We start from the raw sequence: 25,968 nt of genomic DNA on the forward strand, positions 1-25,968 counted from the left end.
GAAGGAGCGTGCGGCAAACCAGTCCCACCCTCCCCTTCCCTCAACCACTGTCTGTCCCACCTGTGACAGGGACTGTGGTTCCCCGTATTGGTCTGTTCAGCCATCTAAGGACTCATGTTAAGAGTGGAAGCAAGTCTTCCTCGATTCCGAGGGACTGCCTATGATGATGATGATAATTCGATTGTTTAAGAAACTGTCTATCTCCACCTTAAATATATTCAATGTCCCAGCCTCCACAGCTCTCTGGGGCAGAGAATTCCACAGATTTACAACCCTCTGAGAGAAGAAATTCCTCCTCATCTCAGTTTTAAATGGGCGGCCCCTTATTCTAAGACCATGCCCCCTAGTTCTAGTCTCCCCCATCAGTGGAAACATCCTCTCTGCATCCACCTTGTCGAGCTCCCTCATAATCTTATACGTTTCGATAAGATCACCTCTCATTCTTCTGAATTCCAATGAGTAGAGGCCCAACCTACTCAACCTTTCCTCATAAGTCAACCCCCTCATCCCCGGAATCAACCGAGTGAACCTTCTCTGAACTGCCTCCAAAGCAAGTATATCCTTTCGTAAATACGGAAACCAAAACTGCACGCAGTACTCCAGGTGTGGGCTCACCAATACCCTGTATAACTGGAGCAAGACTTCCCTGCTTTTATACTCCATCCCCTTTGCAATAAAGGCCAAGATACCATTGGCCTTCCTGATCACTTGCTGTACCTGCATACTAACCTTTTGTGATTCATGCACAAGGACCCCCAGGTCCCGCTGTACTGCGGCACTTTGCAATCTTTCTCCATTTAAATATTCAGTCAGGCAGAGTCAGCATGGATTTATGAAAGGGAAATCACGTTTGACAAATTTGCTGGAGTTCTTTGAGGGTGTAACGAACAAGATGGATAAAGGGGAACCAGTAGATGTGGTGTATTTGGATTTCCAGAAGGCATTTGACAAGGTGCCACATAAAAGGTTACTGCACAAGATAAAAGTTCACGGGGTTGGGGGTAATATATTAGCATGGATAGAGGATTGGCTAACTAACAGAGAACAGAGAGTCGGGATAAATGGGTCATTCTCGAGTTGGCAAACAGTGACTGCTGGGGTGCCGCAGGGATCAGTGCTGGGGCCTCATCTATTTACAATCTATATTAATGATTTGGATGAAGGGACCGAGTGTAATGTAGCCAAGTTTGCTGATGATACAAAGATGGATGGGAAAGCAAATTGTGAGGTGGACACAAAAAATCTGCAAAGGGATATAGACAGACTAAGTGAGTGGGCAAAAATTTGACAGATGCAGAATAATGTTGGAAAATGTGAGGTTATCCACTTTGGTAGGAAGAATAAAAATGCAAATTATTATTTAAATGGGGGAGAGATTACAAAAATGCCGCAGTACAGCGGGACCTGGGGGTACTTGTGCATGAAACACAAAAGGTTAGTATGCAGGTACAGCAAGTGATCAGGAAGGCCAATGGTATCTTGGTCTTTATTGCAAAGGGGATGGAGTATAAAAGCAGGGAAGTCTTGCTACAGTTATACAGGGTATTGGTGAGGCCACACCTGGAGTACTGCGTGCAGTTTAGGTTTCCATATTTACGAAAGGATATACTTGCTTTGGAGGCAGTTCAGAGAAGGTTCACTCGGTTGATTCCGGGGATGAGAGATTATGTAGAATGGGCCTATACTCTCGGCTGCACTGTCGGAGGGGCAGTACTGAGGGAGTGCCGCACTGTCGGAGGGGCGGTACTGAGGGAGTGCCGCACTGTCAGAGGGGCAGTACTGAGGGAGTGCCACACTGTCGGAGGGACGGTACTGAGGGAGTGCCGTACTGTCGGAGGGGCGATACTGAGGGAATGCCGCACTGTCGGAGGGGCAGTACTGAGGGAGTGCCGCACTGTCGGAGGGGCAGTACTGAGGGAGTGCCGCACTGTCGGAGGGGTGGTACTGAGGGAGTGCCGCACTGTCGGAGGGGCAGTACTGAGGGAGAGCCGCACTGTCGGAGGGACAGTACTGATGGACTTACCGCTATGTATGCGTATGTGTTCCTTGAGGTGGTGTTTATACTTGAAAGCTTTTCCACATTCCATGCACTTGAACTTCCGGTCCACAGCACTCTCGCCGGCTGTTTGACCCTGTGAGGCATCACAACAAGAAGAGACAGTGAGTAATATACATTCCTGCGTTCCCGGTCCAGCAATGTTCCAGACTTAATATTCCTATCCTTTTCTGACAAATCGCTCCCCCTCCCTCCGTATCTCTGTAACCTCCTCCAGTCCCTACACCCCTCCCTATCTCTGTAACCTCCTCCAGCCCCTACACCCCTCCCTATCTCTGTAACCTCCTCCAGCCCCTACACCCCTCCCTATCTCTGTAACCTCCTCCAGCCCCTACACCCCTCCCTATCTCTGTAACCCCCTCCAGCCCCTACACCCCTCCCTATCTCTGTAACCCCCTCCAGCCCCTACACCCCTCCCTATCTCTGTAACCTCCTCCAGCCCCTACACCCCTCCCTATCTCTGTAACCCCCTCCAGCCCCTACACCCCTCCCTATCTCTGTAACCTCCTCCAGCCCCCTACACCCCTCCCTATCTCTGTAACCTCCTCCAGCCCCTACAACCCTCCCTATCTCTGTAACCTCCTCCAGTCCCTACAACCGTCCCTATCTCTGTAACCTCCTCCAGCTCCACAAACCCCCGAGATCTCTGCGCTCCTTCAATTTCCGATTTCCGTCGCTCCACCATCGGTGGCCGTGCCTTCTGTTGCCTGGGCCCCAAGCTCTGGAACTCCCTCCCTAAACCTCTCTCTATCTCGTTCCTCCTTTAAGACGCTCCTTAAAACCTCCCTCCTTGACCAAGCTTGTGGTCACCTGCTCCTAATATCTCTTTGCGGCTCAGAGTCAAATTAGACTCAGGACGTTTCACCATGTCAAAGGTGGTTTATAAATGTACGTTTTTATTTATAAGAACATAAGAAATAGGAGCAGGAGTTGGCCATTCGGCCCCTCGAACCTGCTCCGCCATTTAATACGACCATGGCTGATCCGATCATGGACTCAGCTCCACTTCCCCGCCCGCTCCCCATAACCCTTCACTCCCTTATCGCTCAAAAATCTGTCTATCTCCACCTTAAATATATTCAATGACCCAGCCTCCACAGCTCTCTGGGGCAGAGAATTCCACAGATTTACAACCCTCTGAGAGAAGAAATTCCTCCTCATCTCAGTTTTAAATGGGCGGCCCCTTATTCTAAGACCATGCCCCCTAGTTCTAGTCTCCCCCATCAGTGGGAACATCCTCTCTGCATCCACCTTGTCGAGCCCCCTCATAACCTTATACGTTTCGATAAGATCACCTCTCATTCTTCTGAACTCCAATGAGTAGAGGCCCAACCTACTCAACTTTTCCTCATAAGTCAACCCCCTCATCTCCGGAATCAACCGAGTGAACCTTCTCTGAACTGCCTCCAAAGCAAGTATATCCTTTCGTAAATAAGGAGACCAAAACTGCACGCAGTACTCCAGGTGTGGCCTCACCAATACCCTGTATAACTGGAGCAAGACTTCCCTGCTTTTATACTCCATCCCCTTTGCAATAAACGCCAAGATACCATTGGCCTTCCTGATCACTTGCTGTACCTGCATACTATCCTTTTGTGTTTCATGCAACAAATTTTTGTTGTAAGAGACTGTTCATCAATGTGTGTTCGGACTGATTTATCTCTCTCTCTCTGTCTGCCTGCTTGTCTCTCTCGCTCCCCCCTCTCTCTCTCTCTCTCTCTCTCTTCCTCTCTGTCTCTCTCTCCCCCTCTCTCTCTGTCTCTGTCTCTTCCTCTCTCTCTGTCTGTCTGCCTGTCTCTCTCGCTCCCCCCTCTCTATCTCTCTCTCTCTCTCTCTCTCTCCCCCTCTCTGTATCACTCTCCCCCTCTCTCTCTGTCTCTGTCTCTTCCTCTCTCTCCCTCTCTCTCTGTGTCTCTCTCTCTGTCTGTCTCTCTCCCCCCCCCCTCTCTCTCTCTCTCTCTCCCCCGCTCTCTCTCTCTCCCCCCCTCTCTCTCTCTCTCTCTCTGTCTCTCCACTTCTCTCTCTCTGTCTCCTCTCACTCTCTCTCTCTCTCTCTCTGCCTCGCTCCTCCGTCACCAGGAATCCCACGCTGTAATTTGCGGCCACACAAAGGCACAAAGATAATTGAAGGTTGATTGCCGACTGCCCCAATTATTTGACGCTAGGAGTTTGAAATTGAGACGTTACTCTGTGACCAGCCTCTCATTACCCGATGTGGCCACAGGAAGCTGGTCTGACACACAAGGTATATAAAGTACCAAAGGTTCCTGTGGGATAAGACTGCTTCTCACTCACAAACCCACATACCGAGCAAAATAACAGAATCCGCCGGACTTTCAATGACCTCATTTCAAATCATCCAAAGCTCGTGACTCATCAATCCTCCAGGAGAGGCTTGTATCATTTCTTTGGATGAGGATCTAACATATTCCCCTTTCCTGTGCTGAACCATTTCGCCTTGGTGTCTCACACTTCTCAGAATGTCCCTCGGAATCGAGGAAGACTTGCTTCCACTCTAAACACGAGTCCTTAGGTGGCTGAACAGCCCAATATGGGGAACCACAGTCCCTGTCACAGGTGGGACAGATAGTGGTTGAGGGAAGGGGAGGGTGGGACTGGTTTGCCGCACGCTCCTTCCGCTGCCTGCGCTTGGTTTCTGCATGCTCTCGGCGACGAGACTCGAGGTGCTCAGCGCCCTCCCGGATGCACTCCCTCCACTTAGGGCGGACTGGTCTTTGGGCCCAGGGACTCCCAGGTGTGGGTGGGGATGTTGCACTTTATCAGGGAGGCTTTGAGGGTGGTCCCTTGTAACGTTTCCTCTGCCCACCTTTGGCTCGTTTGCCCGTGAAGGAGTTCCAAGTAGAGCGCTTGCTTTGGGAGTCTCGTGTTTGGGGGCCATGCGGACAATGTGGCCCTGCCCAGCAGAGCTGGTCGAGTGTGGTCAGTGCTTCGATGCTGGGGATGTTGGGCCTGGTCGAGGACGCTAACGTTGGTGCGTCTGTCCTCCCAGGGGATTTGCAGGATCTTGCGGAGACAGCGTTGGTGGTATTTCTCCAGCAACTTGAGGTGTCTACTGTCCATGTCTCTGAGCCATACAGGAGGGCGGGTATCACTACAGCCCTGTCAACCATGAACTTGGTGGCGGATTTGAGGGCCTGGTCTTCAAACACTCTTTTCCTCAGGCGACCGAAGGCTGCACTGGCGCACTGGAGGCGGTGTTGGACTTCGTGATCGTCACAATACAGCCACTCGGCCAGTAACGTCACGCGATCCAGGCTGACTTGACCCATCTACCACCAACCCGTCCCACATTCTACCCGACATAAACTAGAGGTGATACAAAACTCGGCTGCCCCCATGTCCTAACTCACACCGAGTCCCACTCACCCATCACCCCCTGTGCTCACTGACCCCGTGTCCTAACTCACACCGAGTCCCACTCACCCATCACCCCCTGTGCTCGCTGACCCCGTGTCCTAACTCGCACCGAGTCCCACTCACCCATCACCCCCTGTGCTCACTAACCCCGTGTCCTAACTCGCACCCAGTCCCACTCACCCATCACCCCCTGTGCTCACTACCCCCGTGTCCTAACTCACACCCAGTCCCACTCACCCATCACCCCCTGTGCTCACTGCCCCATGCCCTAACTCGCACACATTCCCGCTCACCCATCACCCCCTGTGCTCACTGACCCCATGTCCTAACTCGCACCCAGTCCCACTCACCCATCACCCCATGTGCTCACTGACCCCGTGTCCTAACTCGCACCGAGTCCCGCTCACCCATCACCCCCTGTGCTCGCTGACCCCGTGTCCTAACTCGCACCCAGTCCCACTCACCCATCACCCCCTGTGCTCACTGACCCCGTGTCCTAATTCGCACCGAGTCCCACTCACCCATCACCCCCTGTGCTCACTGACCCCGTGTCCTAACTCGCACCGAGTCCCACTTACCCATCACCCCCTGTGCTCACTGCCCCCGTGTCCTAACTCACACCCAGTCCCACTCACCCATCACCCCCTGTGCTCGCTGACCCCGTGTCCTAACTCACACCCAGTCCCACTCACCCATCACCCCCTGTGCTCGCTGACCCCGTGTCCTAACTCGCACCCAGTCCCACTCACCCATCACCCCCTGTGCTCACTGACCCCATGTCCAAACTCACACCCAGTCCCACTCACCCATCACCCCCTGTGCTCACTGACCCCGTGTCCTAACTCACACCCAGTCCCACTCACCCATCACCCCCTGTGCTCACTGACCCCGTGTCCTAACTCGCACCGAGTCCCACTCACCCATCACCCCCTGTGCTCACTGACCCCGTGTCCTAACTCACACCCAGTCCCACTCACCCATCACCCCCTGTGCTCACTGACCCCGTGTCCTAACTCGCACCGAGTCCCACTCACCCATCACCCCCTGTGCTCACTGACCCCGTGTCCTAACTCGCACCCAGTCCCACTCACCCATCACCCCCTGTGCTCACTGACCCCGTGTCCTAACTCGCACCGAGTCCCACTCACCCATCACCCCCTGTGCTCACTGACCCCGTGTCCTAACTCGCACCCAGTCCCACTCACCCATCACCCCTGTGCTCACTGACCCCGTGTCCTAACTCGCACCCAGTCCCACTCACCCACCACCCCCTGTGCTCGCTGACCTACATTGGCTCCTGGTTAAGCAACGCCTCGATTTCCAAATTCTCCATCCTTGTGTTCAATTCCCTCCGTGGCCCTCGCCCCTCCCTATCTCTGTAACCTCATCCAGCCCCTACACCCCTCCCTATCTCTGTAACCTCCTCCAGCCCTTACACCCCTCCCTATCTCTGTAACCTCCTCCAGTCCCTACACCCCTCCCTATCTCTGTAACCTCCTCCAGCCCCTACACCCTCCCTATCTCTGTAACCTCCTCCAGCTCCTACAACCCTCCCTATCTCTGTAACCTCCTCCAGCCTCTACACCCCTCCCGATCTCTGTAACCTCTTCCAGCCCCTACACCCCTCCATATCTCTGTAACCTCCTCCAGCCCCTACACCCCTCACTATCTCTGTAACCTCCTCCAGCCTCTACACCCCTCCCTATCTCTGTAACCTCCTCCAGCCCCTACACCCCTCCCTATCTCTGTAACCTCCTCCAGCCTCTACACTCCTCCCTATCTCTATAACCTCTTCCAGCCCCTACACCCCTCCCTATCTCTGTAACCTCCTGCAGCCCCTACACTCCTCCCTATCTCTGTAACCTCCTCCAGCCCCTACACCCTCCCTATCTCTGTAACCTCCTCCAGCCTCTACACCCCTCCCTATCTCTGTAACCTTCTCCAGCCTCTACACCCCTCCCTATCTCTGTAACCTCCTCCAGCCTCTACACCCCTCCCTATCTCTGTAACCTCCTCCAGCCTCTACACCCCTCCCTATCTCTGTAACCTCCTACAGCCTCTACACCCCTCCCTATCTCTGTAACCTCCTCCAGCCGCTACACCCCTCCCTATCTCTGTAACCTCCTCCAGCCCCTACATCCCTCCCTATCTCTGTAACCTCCTCCAGCCCCTACACCCCTCCCTATCTCTGTAACCCCCTGCAGCCCCTACACCCCTCCCTATCTCTGTAACCTCCTCCAGCTCCTACACCCCTCCCTATCTCTGTTACCCCCTCCAGCCCCTACACCCCTCCCTATCTCTGTAACCTCCAGCCCCTACACCCCTCCCTATCTCTGTAACCCCCTCCAGCCCCACAACCCTCCCTATCTCTGTAACCCCCTCCAGCCCCACAACCCCCCGAGATCTCTGCACTCCTCTAATTCTGCCCTCCTGACCATCCCTGATTATAATCGCTCCACCATCGGTGGCCGTGCCTTCTGTTGCCTGGGCCCCAAGCTCTGGAACTCCCTCCCTAAACCTCTCTACCTCTCTCTCCTCCTTCAGGACGCTCCTTAAAACCTCCCACTTTGACTCAGTTTTTGGTCACCTGTCCCTAATTTGTACTTATGTGGCTCGGGGTCAAATTTTGTATCTGATTATACTCCTGTGAAGCACCTTTAGATATTTCACTATTTTAATGGAGCTATTTAATTACAACTTTTTGTTCTCCACATTCCCCTCTCTCTCTCCCAGTGTCTCTCTCTCTCCCTCTCTCCCACCCCCTCTCTCTCTCCCCCTCTCTCTCTCTCTCACTCCCTCTCTCTCTTTCCCTGCGCTCCTCCCTCTCTCTCTCCCCCTCTCCCTATCCCTCCCTCTCTCTCTCCCCCTCTCCCTACCCCTCCCTCTCTCTCACCCCCTCTCCCCCTCCCTCTCTCACCCCTCCCTCTCTCCCCCTCCCTCCCTCCCCTTCCTTCTCTCTCCCCTTCCTTCTCTCTCCCCTCCCTCTCCACCCCCCTCCCTCTCTCTTCCTCTCTCCCTCTCTCCCTCTCTCTCCCTCCCCCTCCCTCTCCCTCTCTCTCACTCCCTCTCCCTCTCTTCCCCTCTGTCTCTCTCTCCCCCCTCTCTCTCTCTCCCCCCCTCTCTCCCCGTCCCTCTCTCTCCCCCCGCTCTCTCTCTCTCTCACTTCCTCTCTCCCCCTCCCTCTACCTCTCCCTCCCTCTCTCTCTCTCCCCCTCTCCCTCACCCAACCGCCCCCACCCTCTCTCCTTACCAAAGATCTATCCGGTTCCCTCTCTAACAACTCCCCCACTCCCTGTGTACAGTTCCCCCAGTGCCCCATGTCTCTGCATGCCCCTGTGATCCAGGGATTGTATATTCCCCCCTGTGCACAGTTCCCCCAGTGCCCGTGTCTCTGCGTGCCCCTGTGATCCAGGGGTTCCATATCCCCCCTGTGTACAGTTCCCCCAGTGCCCCGTGTCTCTGCGGCCCCTGTGATCCAGGGGTTCTATATCCCCCCCTGTGCACAGTTCCCCCAGTGCCCCGTATCTCTGCGGCCCCTATGATCCAGGGATTCTATATCCCCCCTGTGCACAGTTCCCCCAGTGCCCCGTATCTCTGCGGCCCCTGTGATCCAGGGGTTCTATATCCGCCCCTGTGCACAGTTCCCCCAGTGCCCCGTATCTCTGCGGCCCCTGTGATCCAGGGGTTCTATATCCCCCTCTGTGCACAGTTCCCCCAGTGCCCCGTGTCTCTGTGTGCCCCTGTGATCCAGGGATTCTATATCCCCCCCTGTGTACAGTTCCCCCAGTGCCCCGTGTCTCTGCGTGCCCCTGCGATCCAGGGGTCCTATATCCCCCCCTGTGTACAGTTCCCCCAGTGCACTGTGTCTCTGCGTGCCCCTGTGATCCAGGGGTCCTATATCCCCCCTGTGCACAGTTCCCCCAGTGCCCCGTGTCTCTGTGTGCCCCTGTGATCCAGGGGTCCTATATCCCCCCTATGTACAGTTCCCCCAGTGCCCTGTGTCTCTGCGTGCCCCTGTGATCCAGGGGTCCTATATCCCCCCTGTGTACAGTTCCCCCAGTGCCCCGTGTCTCTGCGTGCCCCTGTGATCCAGGGGTCCTATATCCCCCCTGTGTACAGTTCCCCCAGTGCCCTGTGTCTCTGCGTGCCCCTGTGATCCAGGGGTCCTATATCCCCCCCTGTGCACAGTTCCCCCAGTGCCCTGTGTCTCTGCATGCCCCTGTGATCCAGGGGTCCTATATCCCCCCCTGTGTACAGTTCCCCCAGTGCCCCGTGTCTCTGCGTGCCCCTGCGATCCAGGGGTCCTATATCCCCCCCTGTGCACAGTTCCCCCAGTGCCCCGTGTCTCTGCGTGCCCCTGTGATCCAGGGGTCCTATATCCCCCCTGTGCACAGTTCCCCCAGTGCCCCGTGTCTCTGCGTGCCCCTGTGATCCAGGGGTCCTATATCCCCCCTGTGTACAGTTCCCCCAGTGCCCCGTGTCTCTGCGTGCCCCTGCGATCCAGGGGTCCTATATCCCCCCCTGTGTACAGTTCCCCCAGTGCCCTGTGTCTCTGCATGCCCCTGTGATCCAGGGGTCCTATATCCCCCCCTGTGCACAGTTCCCCCAGTGCCCCGTGTCTCTGCGTGCCCCTGTGATCCAGGGGTCCTATATCCCCCCTGTGCACAGTTCCCCCAGTGCCCCGTGTCTCTGCGTGCCCCTGTGATCCAGGGGTCCTATATCCCCCCTGTGTACAGTTCCCCCAGTGCCCCATGTCTCTGTGTGCCCCTGTGATCCAGGGGTTCTATATCCCCCCTGTGCACAGTTCCCCCAGTGCCCCGTGTCTCTGTGTGCCCCTGTGATCTGGGGGGCCAGCGAGTCTCTCACCAGCTCCAGGCTGCGATTATGCAGGGCCGTGTGACGATCCAGTTGCCCGCGTTGGCTGAACGAGTATCCGCACAGCGCGCAGACAAAGCTCTCCTCTGTCCTCTCGTGGCGGTTAATGATGTGCTCCTTCAGTGCGCTCAGCCTCTTGTATCCTCGCTCGCAGTACGGGCATGTCAGCAGCTGGGCAAAGGCATCAGGAGTCCCAAACCTCAACACTGACGGGAAACAAAGAGTAGCAATAAACGGGTCTTTTTCAGGGAGGCGGGCAGTGACTAGTGGGGTACCACAGGGATCAGTGCTGGGGCCCCAGCTATTTACAGTCTATATAAACGATTTGGAGGGATGTGATTGGGGCCCAGGGGAGGCGTGAGCTCGGGGCTCAGGAGAGGCGAGTGTTCGGGGGCCCAGAAGAGCCGAGGGCCCCAGGGGGCAGCACGGACCAGCCCACACTGTGCGATATGTGGGCGCACTGGGTCCATGCAGCAGAGCTGGTCTCCAGTCGTCCTGATTAACCCTTGCCCCTGGACCAAGACCTCGCTCTGTCAAGCCCGTGTGGTGGCTGGTGTGCAGCGGTCACCCCACGTTAAAATAATCCACCTACAGGCATCTTCCACCCTTCAGGATGTAGTTCGGGATCTGGAATATTAGCTCCTTCATTGAAACACCTGTGAACTCATCCCTTTTCAGCGTGGAAGCAAGTCATCCTCGCTTCGAGGGAGCGCATATGATGGTGATGAAATGATTTGGATGAGGGAACCAAGTGTACTATTTCCAAGTTTGCTGATGACACAAAACTAGGTGGGATTGTGAGTTGTGAGAAGGACGCAGGACGATTGAGATAGGTTGAGTGAGTGGGCAAACACATGGCAGATGCAGTATAATGTGGATAAATGTGTGAAGTTATCCACTTTGGTCGGGAAAACACAAGGACAAAGTATTATTGAAAGGGTGATGGCTTGGGAAGTGTGGATGTACAGAGGGACCTGGGTGTCCCTGTACACCAGTCATTGGAAACACGCAGGTGCAGCAAGCAGTTAGGAAGGCAAATGGTACGTTGGCCTTCATTGCAAGAGGGTTTGAGTACAGGAGCAAGGATGTCTTACTGCAGTTATACAGGGCCTTGGTGAGACCACACCTGGAGTATTGTGAGCAGTTTTGGTCTCCTTACCTAAGGAAGGATATACTTGCCGTAGAGGGAGTGCAGCGAAGGTTCACCAGACTGATTCCTGGGAGGTCAGGACTGCCGTATGAGGAGAGATTGTGTCGACTGGGCCTGTATTGACTCGAGTTTAGAAGAATGAGAGGGGACCTCATTGAAAGGTATAAAATTCTGACGGGGTTGGACAGACTGGATGCAGGGAGGATGTTTTCCCCGGGTCTGGGAAGTCTAGAACAAGGGCTCACACAGTCTCAGGATACGAGGTAGGAAATTTAGGATCGAGATGAGGAGAAATGTTTTCACTCCGAGGGAGGTGAACCTGTGGAATTCTCTACCACAGGAGGCTGTGGAGGCCAGTCACTGAATATATTTAAGAGGGAGATAGATAGATTTCTAGACACAAAAGGCATCAAGGGGTCTGGGGAGACAGCGGGAATATGGTGTTGAGATAGAGGAGCATGCTAGGAAGCTACAGGGTGACTTGGACAGGTTAGGTGAGTGGGCAAATGCATGGCAGATGCAGTATAATGTGGATAAATGTGAGGTTATCCACTTTGCTGGCAACAACAGGAAGGCAGATTATTATCTGAATGGTGACAGATTAGGAAAAGGGGAGGTGCAACGAGACCTGGGTGTCATGGTACATCAGTCATTGAAGGTTGGCATGCAGGTACAGCAGGCGGTGAAGAAGGCAAATGGTATGTTGGCCTTCATAGCGAGGGGATTTGAGTACAGGGGCAGGGAGGTGTTGCTACAGTTGTACAAAGCCTTGGTGAGACCACACCGTGAGTATTTTGGTCTCCTAATCTGAGGAAGGACATTCTTGCTATTGAGGGAGTGCAGCGAAGGTTCACCAGACTGATTCCCGGGATGGCAGGACTGACATATGAAGAAAGACTGGATCGACTGGGCTTAGATTCACTGGAGTTTAGAAGAATGAGAGGGGATCTCATAGAAACATATAAAATTCTGACGGGACTGGACAGGTTAGATGCAGGAAGAATGTTTCCAATGTTGGAGAAGTCCAGAACCAGGGGTCACAGTCTAAGGATAAGGGGTAAGCCATTTAGGACCGAGATGAGGAGAAACTTCTTCACCCAGAGAATTGTGAACCTGTGGAATTCTCTACCACAGAAAGTTGTTGAGGCCAGTTCGTTAGATATATTCAAAAGGGAGTTAGATGTGGCCCTTACGGCTAAAGGGATCACGGGGTATGGAGAGAAAGCAGGAATGGGGTACTGAGGGAATGATCAGCCATGATCATATTGAATGGTGGTGCAAGCTCGAAGGGCCGAATGGCCTACTCCTGCACCTATTTTCTATGTTTCTATGAGACAGCAACAAACGCAAACACCGCTTCAGTCTCAAGTCCGCTTTGCAAACCCGCGCGTGGCGATTGGAGCTGCATTAAGGGTGTGCAGGACGGAGGACTTATTGTAGGGAAGGGTCGATATATGTACAGGTGTAATGTCCCCAATCTGGAACACTGAAATTGTCCAAAAACCGGAACGGAATCCGTCCCGGGGATTACAGATTTCGGACGTTATACCTGTACTATACATTGCGTACAATTCATAAAATCATCAAACAAATAGAATTGTATATTTACCCAATGTAACAACCAACAAAAATAAAAGCTATGTACATTAAAAAAAAGAGTCTATATCATCACCATCATAGGCAGTCCCTCGGAATCGAGGAAGACTTGCTTCAACTCTAAACACGAGTCCTTAGGTGGCTGAACAGTCCAATACGGGAACCACAGTCCCTGTCACAGGTGGGACAGATAGACGTTGAGGGAAGGGGAGGGTGGGACTGGTTTGCCGCACGCTCCTTCCGCTGCCTGCGCTTGGTTTCTGCACGCTCTCGGCGACGAGACTCGAGGTGCTCAGCACCCTCCCGGATGCACTTCCTCCACTTAGGGCGGACTGGTCTTTGGCCAGGGACTCCCAGGTGTCGGTGGGGATGTTGCACTTTATCAGGGAGGCTTTGAGGGTGGTCCCTTGTAACGTTTCCTCTGCCCACCTTTGGCCCGTTTGCCCGTGAAGGAGTTCCGAGTAGAGCGCTTGCTTTGAGGAGTCTCGTGTCTGGGGGCCATGCGGACAATGTGGCCCTGCCCAGTGGAGCTGGTCGAGTGTGGTCAGTGCTTCGATGCTGGGGGTGTTGGCCTGGTCGAGGACGCTAACGTTGGTGCGTCTGTCCTCCCGGGGGATTTGTAGGATCTTGCGGAGACATCATTGGTGGTATTTCTCCAGCGACTTGAGGTGTCTACTGTACATGGCAGTTATATAAAATAGTACATAACCAACCTTGTGACAAAGATTTAGAGTTAATGAGAAAACAATTAGGGCCTAAAGTCGAGGGCCGATCAAATGTGAGGGCCTGAGATGGAGAGCCGATGGGTTTATCCAGCCCTGGTGGTGATTCAAACCAGGTTCCCTAGCCATTGACTCCATCCCTCTCCCCAGCATCTATCTGAAACTGGTCACCATTACTGGACAGACATTGATGACGAACTCCATCACTGCCTCCAGAGCTTGGGGCCCAGGCAACAGAAGGCACGGCCACCGATGGTGGAGCGATTATAATCAGGGATGGTCAGGAGGGCAGAATTTGAGGAGTGCAGACATCTCGGGGGGTTGTGGGGCTGGAGGGGGTTACAGAGATAGGGAGGGAAATAGGGGCTGGAGGAGGTTACAGAGATAGGGAGGGATATAGGGGCTTTAGGGGGTTACAGAGATAGGGAAGATGTAGGGGCTGGAGGGGGTTACAGAGATAGGGAGGGGTGTAGGGTCTGGAGGGGGTTACAGAGATAGGGAGGGGTGTAGGGGCTGGAGGGGGTTACAGAGATAGGGAGGGGTGTAGAGGCTGGAGGAGGTTACAGAGATAGGGAGGGGTGTAGGGGCTGAAGGAGGTTACAGAGATAGGGAGGGTTTCAGGGGCTGGAGGAGTTAACAGAGATAGGGAGGGGTGTAGGGGATTTAGGAGGTTACAGAGATCGGAAGGGGTGTAGGTGATAGAGGAGGTTATAGAGATAGGGAGGGGTGTAGGGGCTGGAGGTTACAGAGATAGGGAGGGGTGTAGGGGCTGGAGGAGGTTACAGAGATAGGGAGGGATGTAGGGCTGGAAGGGGTTACAGAGATAGGGAGGAGTGTAGGGGCTGGAGGAGGTTACAGAGATAGGGAGCGGAGTAGGAGCTGGCGGAGGTTACAGAGATAGGGAGGGAGCGAGGAGGCCATGGAGGGATTGGTAAACAAGGATGAGAATTTTGAAATCGAGGCGTTGCTTAACCGGGAGCCAATGTAGGTCAGCGAGCACAGGGGGTGATGGGTGAGTGGGACTCGGTGCGAGTTAGGACACGGGGTCAACGAGCACAGGGGGTGATGGGTGAGTGGGACTGGGTGCGAGTTAGGACACGGGGTCAGCGAGCACAGGGGGTGATGGGTGAGTGGGACTCGGTGCGAGTTAGGACACGGGGTCAGCGAGCACAGGGGGTGATGGGTGAGTGGGACTGGGTGCGAGTTAGGACACGGGGTCAGCGAGCACAGGGGGTGATGGGTGAGCGGGACTCGGTGCGAGTTAGGACACGGGGTCAGTGAGCACAGGGGGTGATGGGTGAGCGGGACTGGGTGCGAGTTAGGACACGGGGTCAGTGAGCACAGGGGGTGATGGGTGAGTGGGACTCGGTGTGAGTTAGGACACGGGGTCAGTGAGCGCAGGGGGTGATGGGTGAGCGGGACTCGGTGCGAGTTAGGACACGGGGTCAGTGAGCACAGGGGGTGATGGGTGAGTGGGACTCGATGCGAGTTAGGACACGGGGTCAGTGAGCACAGGGGGTGATGGGTGAGTGGGACTCGGTGCGAGTTAGGACACGGGGGCAGCCGAGTTTTGGATCACCTCTAGTTTACGTCGGGTAGAATGTGGGAGGCTGGCCAGGAGTGCGTTGGAATAGTCAGGTCTGGAGGTAACGGGGGCACGGATGAGGGTTTCAGCAGCGGATGAGCTGAGGCAGGGGGCGGAGACGGGCGATGTTATGGAGGGTGGAAACAGGCGGTGTGAGTTATGCTGCGGGATATGTGGCCGGAAGCTCATTTCAGGGTCAGATATAACACCGAGGTGGCGAACAGTCTGGTTCAGCCTCAGACAGGAGTTGGGGAGAGGGAGGGAGTCGGGGGCTGGGGAACGGAGTTTGTGGCGGGGACCAAGAACAATGGCTTCGGTCTTCCCCGATATTCGATTGGGGAAAATTTCTACCCTTCCAGAGCTGGATGTCTGACATATTGAAGAACAGCGATGTAATACCTTGTCCATGCTTGTCCAGAAATGGCCTCTTGTACTGTACAACGGACTCCGTCGACTGGGCGTAGGTTCCCGTGTCAGTGAGCTGGTAGTGATCAGCCTCTTCAATGGGGTTGAAGATTTCCGTCTTCATACTTTCTTCTTCACGAAGACAGCCTCCCTCAGTGAGACCTGCGAATGGGGTAACAGCCAGGGGTCAGTTCATCACATCTGGCAATCTCGCAGCACAGAATGAGCTCATTCCGCCCGTCGAGCATGTGCTGGCTCGAGGAGAGAGCTTTACAATTAGTCCCATTCCCCCTCGCCCCCGCTCTTGCCCCATCTGTGGGTCGCCCTCTCGCCTCTCAGTCACAGGTTTGTGGGCTCAAGCCCCCACTCCAAGAGAACTCGAGTCCCATAATCCGGGCCGACACCACTCAGTGCCAGTACCGAGGGAGCGCTGTACTGCGCTGTCGGAGGGGCAGTACTGAGGGAGCACCGCACTGCGCTGTCGGAGGGGCAGTACTGAGGGAGCGCCGCGCTGTCAGAGGGGCACTACTGAGGGAGCGCCGTACTGCGCTGTCGGAGGGGCAGTACTGAGGGAGCGCCGCACTGTCAGAGGGGCAGTACTGAGGGAGCGCCGTACTGCGCTGTCGGAGGGGCAGTACTGCGGGAGCGCCGTACTGTCGGAGGGGCAGTACTGAGGGAGCGCCGCACTGTCGGAGGGGCAGTACTGAGGGAGCACCGCACTGTCGGAGGGGCAGTACTGAGGGAGCGCCGCACTGTCGGAGGGGCAGTACTGAGGGAGCGCGGCACTGTTGGAGGGGCAGTACTGAGGGAGCGCCGCACTGTCGGAGGGGCGGTACTGAGGGAGTGCCGCACTGTCGGAGGGGCAGTACTGAGGGAGTGCCGCACTGTCGTAGGGGCAGTACTGAGGGAGCGCCGCACTGTCGGAGGGGCAGTACTGAGGGAGTGCCGCACTGTCGGAGGGGCAGTACTGAGGGACGCCGCACTGTCGGAGGGGCAGTACTGAGGGAGCGCCGCACTGTCGGAGGGGCAGTACTGAGGGAGCGCCGCACTGTCGGAGGTGCAGTACTGAGGGAGCGCTGCACTGTCAGAGGGGCGGTACTGAGGGAGTGCCGCACTGTCGGAAGGGCAGTACTGAGGGAGCGCCGCACTGTCGGAGGGGCAGTACTGAGGGAGCACCGCACTGTCGGAGGGGCAGTACTGAGGGAGCGCCGCACTGTCGGAGGGGCAGTACTGAGGGAGCGCGGCACTGTTGGAGGGGCAGTACTGAGGGAGCGCCGCACTGTCGGAGGGGCGGTACTGAGGGAGCGCCGTACTGTCGGAGGGGCCGTCTTTTGGATGAGACATTAAGCCGAGGCCCCGTCACAAACTGGTTATGATGTGTATCAACCGGGTGAGTCCCCTGTCAGGTCCATGGGTAAGCCCGCCCCCACAATGGACTGAAGCTCTGAATTCACTCTGCAGCCCTGTGTTGTCAGCAGTGTGTTCGAGAGCGGAGATTCCGGTGGGAGCTTGGCGCAGTGTGAACACTGTTACGACTTCAAGCCCAGAAAATTATTAAATACAAACTGAACAGGAAGTGGATCAGGAATGTTGGCCTTTATTGCAAAGGGGGATGGAGTATAAAAGCAGGAAAGTCTTGCTCCAGTTATACAGGGTATTGGTGAGGCCACACCTGGAGTACTGCGTGCAGTTTTGGTTTCCGTATTTACGAAAGGATAGACTTGCTTTGGAGGCAGTTCAGAGAAGGTTCACTCGGTTGATTCCGGAGATGAGGGGGTTGACTTATGAGGAAAGGTTGAGGAGGTTGGGCCTCTACTCATTGGAGTTCAGAAGAATGAGAGGTGATCTTATGGAAACGTATCAGATTATGAGGGGGCTCGACAAGGTGGATGCAGAGAGGATGTTTCCACTGATGGGGGAGACTAGAACTAGGGGGCATGGTCTTAGAATAAGGGGCCGCCCATTTAAAACTGAGATGAGGAGGAATTTCTTCTCTCAGAGGGTTGTAAATCTGTGGAATTCTCTGCCCCAGAGAGCTGTGGAGGCTGGGACATTGAATATATTTAAGGCGGAGATAGACAGATTTTTGAGCGATAAGGGAGTGAAGGGTTATGGGGAACAGGCAGGGAAGTGGAGCTGAGTCCATGATCGGATCAGCCATGGTCGTATTAAATGGCGGAGCAGGCTCGAGGGGCCAAAAGGCAGACTCCTGCTCCTATTTCTTATGTTCTTATGAACACATTGGGGGTAGGAGGCTTTGCATCTGAAAGAGTGCAGGGAAATTAGTTTGTGACAGGACAATTTTTATTAATTTACCTGCTATCCCACTCTCTCCCTGTATCAATCCCAAAACTAATCCCACTGCCCCGCTCTCTCCCCATAGTCCTGTATCAATCCCAAACCTAATCCCACTGCCCCGCTCTCTCCCCACAGTCCTGTATCAATCCCAAACCTAATCCCACTGCCCCGCTCTCTCCCCATAGCCCTGTATCAATCCCCAAACTAATCCCACTGCCCCGCTCTCTCCCCATAGTCCTGTATCAATCCCCAAACTAATCCCACTGCCCCGCTCTCTCCCCATAGCCCTGTATCAATCCCCAAACTAATTCCACTGCCCCGCTCTCTCCCCATAGTCCTGTATCAATCCCAAACTAATCCCACTGCCCCGCTCTCTCCCCATAGCCCTGTATCAATCCCCAAACTAATCCCACTGCCCTGCTCCCTCCCCATAGCCCTGTATCAATCCCCAACTAATCCCACTGCCCTGCTCCCTCCCCATAGCCCTGTATCAATCCCCAACTAATCCCACTGCCCTGCTCCCTCCCCATAGCCCTGTATCAATCCCCAACTAATCCCACTGCCCGCTATCTCTCCATAGCCCTGTATCAATCCCCAAACTAATCCCACTGCCCTGCTTTCTCCCCATAGCCCTGTATCAATCCCAAACTAATCCCACTGCCCCGCTCCCTCCCCATAGCCCTGTATCAATCCCCAAACTAATCCCACTGCCCCGCTCTCTCCCCATAGCCCTGTATCAATCCCCAAACTAATCCCACTGCCCCGCTCTCTCCCCGTAGCCCTGTATCAATCCCAAACTAATCCCACTGCCCCGCTCTCTCCCCGTAGCCCTGTATCAATCCCCAAACTAATCCCACTGCCCCGCTCTCTCCCCGTAGCCCTGTATCAATCCCCAAACTAATCCCACTGACCCGCTCTCTTCCCGTAGCCCTGTATCAATCCCCAGACTAATCCCACTGCCCCACTCTCTCCCCGTAGCCCTGTATCAATCCCCAAACTAATCCCACTGCCCCACTCTCTCCCCGTGGCCCTGTATCAATCCCAAACTAATCCCACTGCCCCACTCTCTCCCCGTAGCCCTTTAAGAGCATGCAGGAATGAGGATTTGGAATTATGGAACATTGACCAGAGAGACAGGAAACAAGTGAGAGAGAGAGGGGAAGAGGCCAGAGATGAGAGAGAGGACGTGTATCAAACACTGAGCTATGTCTCTTCTGTCCTGGAGTGTTGGAGAGATGTCAGCACTTCTATGGCGGGGAGTGGGGGTCTTTGCTCTGATTGGGTGGGAAATCCACATCACATGACAATAAATACATTCACATGTCACACAACATGCCCCCGAAATACTGGACCAATCGTAGGGCTTCCTACTGAACGGCATAACTAAACCCGCCTATTTCCACCTCCGTAACATCGCCCGTCTCCGCCCCCTGCCTCAGCTCATCCGCTGCTGAAACCCTCATCCATGCCCCCGTTACCTCTAGACTTGACGATTCCAACACACTCCTGGCTGGCCTCCCACATTCTACCCTTCGTAAACTAGAGGTGATCCAAAACTCGGCTGCCCCAGTGTCCTAACTCGCACCGAGTCCCACTCACCCATCACCCCCTGTGCTCGCTGACCCCGTGTCCTAACTCGCACCGAGTCCCACTCACCCATAACCCACTGTGCTCGCTGCCCCCGTGTCCTAACTCGCACCGAGTCCCGCTCACCCATCACCCGCTGTACTCACTGACCTACATTGGCTCCCGGTTAAACAACGCCTCGATTTCAAAATTCTCATCCTTGTTTACAAATCTCTCCCTGGCCTCCTCGCCCCCTCCCTATCTCTGTAACCTCCTCCAGCCCCTACACCCCTCCCTATCTCTATAATCTCCTCCAGCCCGTACACGCCTCCCTATCTCTGTAACCTCCTGCAGCCCCCACAACTCTCCGAGATGTCTGCACTCCTCTAATTCTGCCCTCTTGACCATCCCTGATTATAATCGCTCCACCATCGGTGGCTGTGCCTTCTGTTGCCTGGGCCCCAAGCTCTGGAACTCCCTCTCTAAGCCTCTCCGCCTGTCTCTCCTCCTTCAAGACGCTTCTTAAAACCTCCCTCTTTGACCCAGCTTTTGGTCACCTGTCCTAATTTCTAGTTATGTGGCTCGGTGTCAAACATTTGTCACATAATCCTCCTGTGAACGCCTTGGGACGTTTCACTACGTTAAAGGCGCTATATAAATACACGTTGTTGTTGTTGTGGTTGAGCATCCAATCATATTGGCCCCCGTCTGATTGTCTAATAATAGGGCTTCCTACTGGTCCACCAATCTCAGGGACCCCTACTGATTGTCCAATAGTAGGACTTGCGACTGGTCTTCCAATCATATCGGCCCCCAACTGATTGTCCAATAGTATGGCTTCCTACTGGTCCTCCAATCATAAGGACCCCTACTGATCATCCAACTGTCGTGCCCCCATTGGAGAGCCCATTGTAGCGCCCCCTATTGGTGAATCTTTCATAGCGCCCCCTATTGATGAGTCAACTGTAGCGCCCCCTATTGGTGAGCCCATTGTAGTGCCCCCTCCTATTGGTGAATCCTTTGTAGCACCCCCTATTGATGAGTCAACTGTAGCGCCCCCTATTGATGAGCCAACTGTGGCGCCCCCTATTGGTGAGCTCATTGTAGCGCCCCCTATTGGTGAGCCAACTGTAGCGGCCCCTATTGGTGAGCCAACTGTGGCGCCCCCTATTGGTGAGCTCATTGTAGCGCCCCCTATTGGTGAGCCAACTGTAGCGGCCCCTATTGGTGAGCCAACTGTGGCGCCCCCTATTGGTGAGCTCATTGTAGCGGCCCCTATTGGTGAGCCCATTGCAGCGCCCCCTATTGGTGAGCCAACTGTAGCGCCCCCTATTGGTGAGCCAACTGTGGCGCCCCCTATTGGTGAGCTCATTGTAGCGCCCCCTATTGGTGAGCCAACTGTAGCGCCCCCTATTGGTGAGCCCGATTCACCACCGAGCTGGGATTGGAACCAGGAACCTTTGCTGGCTTGTCTCTGTACTGCATGATACTGTCTGGCTCCTTCAGTGTCAGGGGGTGGAAGCGAAACCTGCGGACAATGGCGTCTTTGATGCGGAAAATTGCCAGGACACAGGGTCACTGCTGTTCTTCCAGCTCCCCGGGCCGCATAATACGATGTGTCAAGAGAAGCGAGCCCTCGGTGATGGTTCCTCTCTCACCGAGCACCCTGTAAACACGCCTGCCCTCCGCACACTCGTTCATTCAGACAGTCTTTTGAGGTTAACCCCAAGCCAGTCACAAAGAGCTTTCCCAGGCCCCATTGCTCGGAGACTGAGAGCTTGTTTTCGAAGCCGATCCTGACAAAAAACAAGAAAATATCAGGCCGTATTCAGTCTTGTGAGCCACAGTTTGTGGTGGTGACTCAAAGATCGGGTAAAGATTCATGGCTCCACCACCCCCCCCACTCCACACCCCTCCCTATCTCTGTAACCCCCCCCACTCCACACCCATCCCTATCTCTGTAACCTCCTCCAGCCCCCTACACCCCTCCCTATCTCTGTAACCTCCTCCAGCCCCTACACCCCTCCCTATCTCTGTAACCTCCTCCAGCCCCTACACCCCTCCCTATCTCTGTAACCTCCTCCAGCCCCTACACCCCTCCCTATCTCTGTAACCTCCTCCAGCCCCCTACACCCCTCCCTATCTCTGTAACCTCCTCCAGCCCCTTACACCCCTCCCTATCTCTGTAACCCCCTCCAGCCCCTACACCCCTCCCTATCTCTGTAACACCCTCCAGCCCCTACACCCCTCCCTATCTCTGTAAACACCTCCAGCCCCACAACCCCCCGAGATCTCTGCACTCCTCTAACTCTGCCCTCCTGACCATCCCTGATTATAATCGCTCCACCATCGTTGGCCGTGCCTTCTGTTGCCTGGGCCCCAAGCTCTGGAACTCCCTCCCTAAACCTCTCTACCTCTCTCTCCCTCCTTCCAGACGCTCCTTAAAACCGACCTCTCTGACCCAGCTTTTGGTCACCTGTCCCTAATTTCTACTTATGCGGCTCAGTGTCAAATCTTATCGCGTAACGCTCCTGTGAACGCCTTGGGACGTTTCACTACGTTAAAGGCGCTATATAAATACACATTGTTGTTGTATCATTCTTTCTCTCTCTCTTTCACTCCCACTCTTTCTCTCTCTTTTACTCTCTCTTTCTCTCATTCTCTCTTTCTCTCTTTCTCATGCTCATTCTCTTTCTCTTTCTCTCTCTCTCTCACACTCTCTCTCTCACTCACTCTCTCACTCACTCTCTCTGTCTCTCTCTCTCGCTGTCACTCTCTCTCTCTCACTCTCGCACTCACTCTCTCTGTCTCTCTCTCGCTCTCACTCTCTCCCTCTCCCTCTCCCTCTCCCTCTCACTCTCACTGACACTCTCTCTCTCACACTCTCTCTCTCACTCTCTCACTCACTCTCTCTGTCTCTCTCTCTCTCGCTGTCACTCTCTCTCTCTCTCACTCTCGCACTCGCTCTCACTCTCTCCCTCTCCCTCTCCCTCTCCCTCTCCCTCTCACTGACACTCTCACTCTCACTCTCTGTCTCTCTCTCTGTCTGACTCCCTCTCTCTCTCTCTCTCTCTCTCCCTCTTTCTCTCTCACTCTCTCTCGCTCTCTCTGACTCCCTCTCCCTCGCTCCCTCTCTCTCTCACTCTCACTCTCTGTCTCACTCTCTCTCTCACTCTCTCTCTCTCTCTCTCTCTCCCTCTCTCTCTCTCACTCTCTCTCTCTCTGACTCCCTCTCCCTCGCTCCCTCTCTCTCTCACTCTCACTCTCTGTCTCTCTCTCTCTCTCTCTGTCTCCCTCTCTGTCTCTGTCTCTTTCTCTCTCACTCTCCCCCTCTCTCTCTCTCTCTCTCTCTCTCTCCCTCGCTCTCTCACTCCCTCTCTCTCTCCCTCTCTCTCCCTCTCCCTCTCTCTCCCTCTCTCACTCTCTCACTCTCTCTCGCTCTCTCTCTCACTCCCTCTCTCACTCCCTCTCTCTCTATCTCTATCTCTCTTTCTCTGTGTCTCCCTCTCTGTCTCTGTCTCTCTCTCTCTCACTCTCCCCCTCTCTCTCTCTCACACTCTCCCTCTCTCTCTCTGTCTCTCCCACTCCCTCCCTCTCTGTCTCTCTCTCTCTCTGTCTCTCTCTCTCTCTGTCTCTCTCTCTGTCTCTCCCTCTCTCTGTCTCCCTCCCTCTCTGTCTCTCTCTCTCTCTCTGTGTCTCCCTCTCTGTCTCTGTCTCTCTCTCTCTCACTCTCCCCCTCTCTCTCTCTCACACTCTCCCTCTCTCTCTCTCACACTCTCCCTCTCTCTCTCTGTCTCTCTCTCTCCCTCCCTCTCTGTCTCCCTCCCTCTCTGTCTCTCTCTCTCTCTCTGTCTCTCTCTCCCTCTCTCCCTCTCTCCCTCTCTCTCGCTCCCTCCCGGTTGGAGTTTACCTGCAGTGAGCCGGCTGGGTGGCAGACCAGATTCTCCCCGGACCTCCATCCCATCCTCCTGGTCCAGCCTCTCCGCCCTCCCCCTCTCGCTCCGCTCCGCCAGCCTTCAGCTCCTTGCCCGCAGCCCAGGACTGCCCGCGGCCATCGCCAGCCTTGCCCGCTTGCCTGGAACTCACGACGGTGGGGAGCAGAATCGAGAGGGCGAGATATAACGAAGCGGACAGGTTCGGTGGCCAGACTGACGAGCGAACCCTGGAGAAGTGTTTATACACAGAGCGAGCGAGAGAGAGAGAGAGAGAGAGAGGGGGAGGTTTGAGTCAGCATCCTGACCACACAACACTTCGCAGGACTGAACATGTTGTGAGCGATAACCCGGCAAGAAATTGCATTGAGCTTAGAATGGTACAACAGCAGGCATCTTCGATTTACGTAGCGCCTTTAATGTAGTGAAAAATTTCTTCTCTCAGAGGGTTGTAAATCTGTGGAATTCTCTGCCCCAGAGAGCTGTGGAGGCTGGGACATTGAATATATTTAAGGCGGAGATTGACAGATTTTTGAGCAATAAGGGAGTGAAGGGTTATGGGGAAGTGGAGCTGAGTCCATGAGCATAGAAAATAGGTGCAGGAGTAGGCCATTCGGCCCTTCGAGCCTGCACCACCATTCAATATGATCATGGCTGATCATGCAACTTCAGTACCCCATTCCTGCTTTCTCTCCATACCCCCTGATCCCTTTAGCCGTAAGGGCCACATCTAACTCCCTTTTGAATATATCCAACGAACTGGCCCCAACAACTTTCTGTGGTAGAGAATTCCACAGGTTCACCACTCTCTGAGTGAAGAAGTTTCTCCTCATCTCGGTCCTAAATGGCTTACCCCTTATCCTTAGACTGTGACCCCTGGTTCTGGACTTCCCCAACATCGGGAACATTCTTCCCGCATCTAACCTGTCCAGTCCCGTCAGAATTTTATATGCTTCGATGAGATCCCCTCTCATTCTTCTAAATTCCAGTGAATATAAGCCTAGTCGATCCACTCTTTCTTCATATGTCAGTCCTGCCATCCCGGGAATCAGTCTGGTGAACCTTCGCTGCACTCCCTCAATAGCAAGAACGTCCTTCCTCAGATTAGGACACCAAAACTGAACACAATATTTGTAAAGTCCTGTCCCCTCAGTACAGATTCACACGAGGCACATGGTGAAGTCAAGGTCACTCAGGACTGGCACCTTTATTACACAGCTCTCGAATGCCACACTTGCCTGAGACCTGTCCTTATATACCTGTCTGGGACAGGTATCCAGTGTCTCCTGCAAGTGCACCCCTGGTGGTAAGGTATGCTGGTGGTTACAGGTCATATCTGATTACTGTCATGTATAGCATGGTAAGATACAGTTGTGTACAGTAGTGTGAGATACATGACAATATTCCAGGTGTGGTCTCACCAAGACCCTGTACAATTGCAGTAAGACCTCCCTGCTCCTATACTCAAATCCTCTCGCTATGAAGGCCAACATACCATTTGCCTTCTTCACCGCCTGCTGTACCTGCATGCCAACTTTCAATGACTGATGTACCATGACACCCAGGTCTCGTTGCACCTCCCCTTTTCCTAATCTGTCACCGTTTGTAATCCACGCCTCTCGTTATGAAGCCCAGGATTCCCGTAAGCTTTTTTTTAACCGCTTTCTCAACCTGCCCTGCCACCTTCAACGATCTGTGCACATATACCCCCAGGTCTCTCTGTTCATGCACCCCCTTTAGGAGTGTACCCTTTGGTTTATATTGTCTCTCCTCGACCTTCAAACCAAAATGTATCACTTCGCAATTTTCTGCGTTAAACTTCATCTGCCACCTGCCCGCCCATGTCACCAGCCTGTCTGTGACTTCCTGAGGTCTATCCCTCTCTCCTCACTGTTCGCTATACTTCCAAGTTTTGTGTCATCTGCAAATTTCAAAATTCTGCCCAGTACCCTGCCCCCTACACCCCCCACACCCCCAGGTCATTAATCTATATCAAGAAAAGCAGTGGTCCTCATACTGACCCTTGGGAAGACCACAATATACCTTCCTCCAGTCCCAGAAATAGCCGTTCACCACAACACTCTCGAGGGGCTGTATGGCCTACTCCTGTTCCTATTTCTTATGTTCCTACGTTCGCTTCTGCACTGTCTCTTTTATCCCATGGACTTCAAACTGCGTAACAAGCCCGATATGTTGTGTATCCACATTGCCTTTCAGCACCACCGGACGGCCCAAAGCGCGTTCCAGCCAACGGCGTACTTTTTAAAAGTGTAGCCACTGTTGTAATGTGGGAAACGCGGCAGCCAAATTGCGCACAGCAAGCTCCCACAGACAGCAACGTGAGGAATGTTCAATGACAGTCCCTCCGACAGTGCGGTGCTCCCTCAGTACTGCCCCTCCGACAG

At 54.4% G+C, this 25,968-nt stretch overlaps 1 protein-coding gene across 1 annotated transcript in view; it reads right to left on the reverse strand.

Annotated features, from left to right (window-relative positions):
- LOC139240888 (zinc finger E-box-binding homeobox 2-like) overlaps window positions 1-25,968 on the reverse strand; it is a 127,570-nt gene that overhangs the window by 17,819 nt on the left and 83,783 nt on the right. The window contains exons 2-4 of the mRNA XM_070869392.1: window positions 15,762-15,929; window positions 10,301-10,515; window positions 2,024-2,132 (exon numbers count right to left, since the gene is read on the reverse strand). Of these exons, the coding sequence (XP_070725493.1) occupies window positions 2,024-2,132; window positions 10,301-10,515; window positions 15,762-15,929 (492 nt within the window). The remainder of the gene's footprint in view (window positions 1-2,023; window positions 2,133-10,300; window positions 10,516-15,761; window positions 15,930-25,968) is intronic.

Source organism: Pristiophorus japonicus, chromosome X (assembly GCF_044704955.1).
Source record: "Pristiophorus japonicus isolate sPriJap1 chromosome X, sPriJap1.hap1, whole genome shotgun sequence".
NCBI classification, from domain to species: domain Eukaryota; kingdom Metazoa; phylum Chordata; class Chondrichthyes; family Pristiophoridae; genus Pristiophorus; species Pristiophorus japonicus.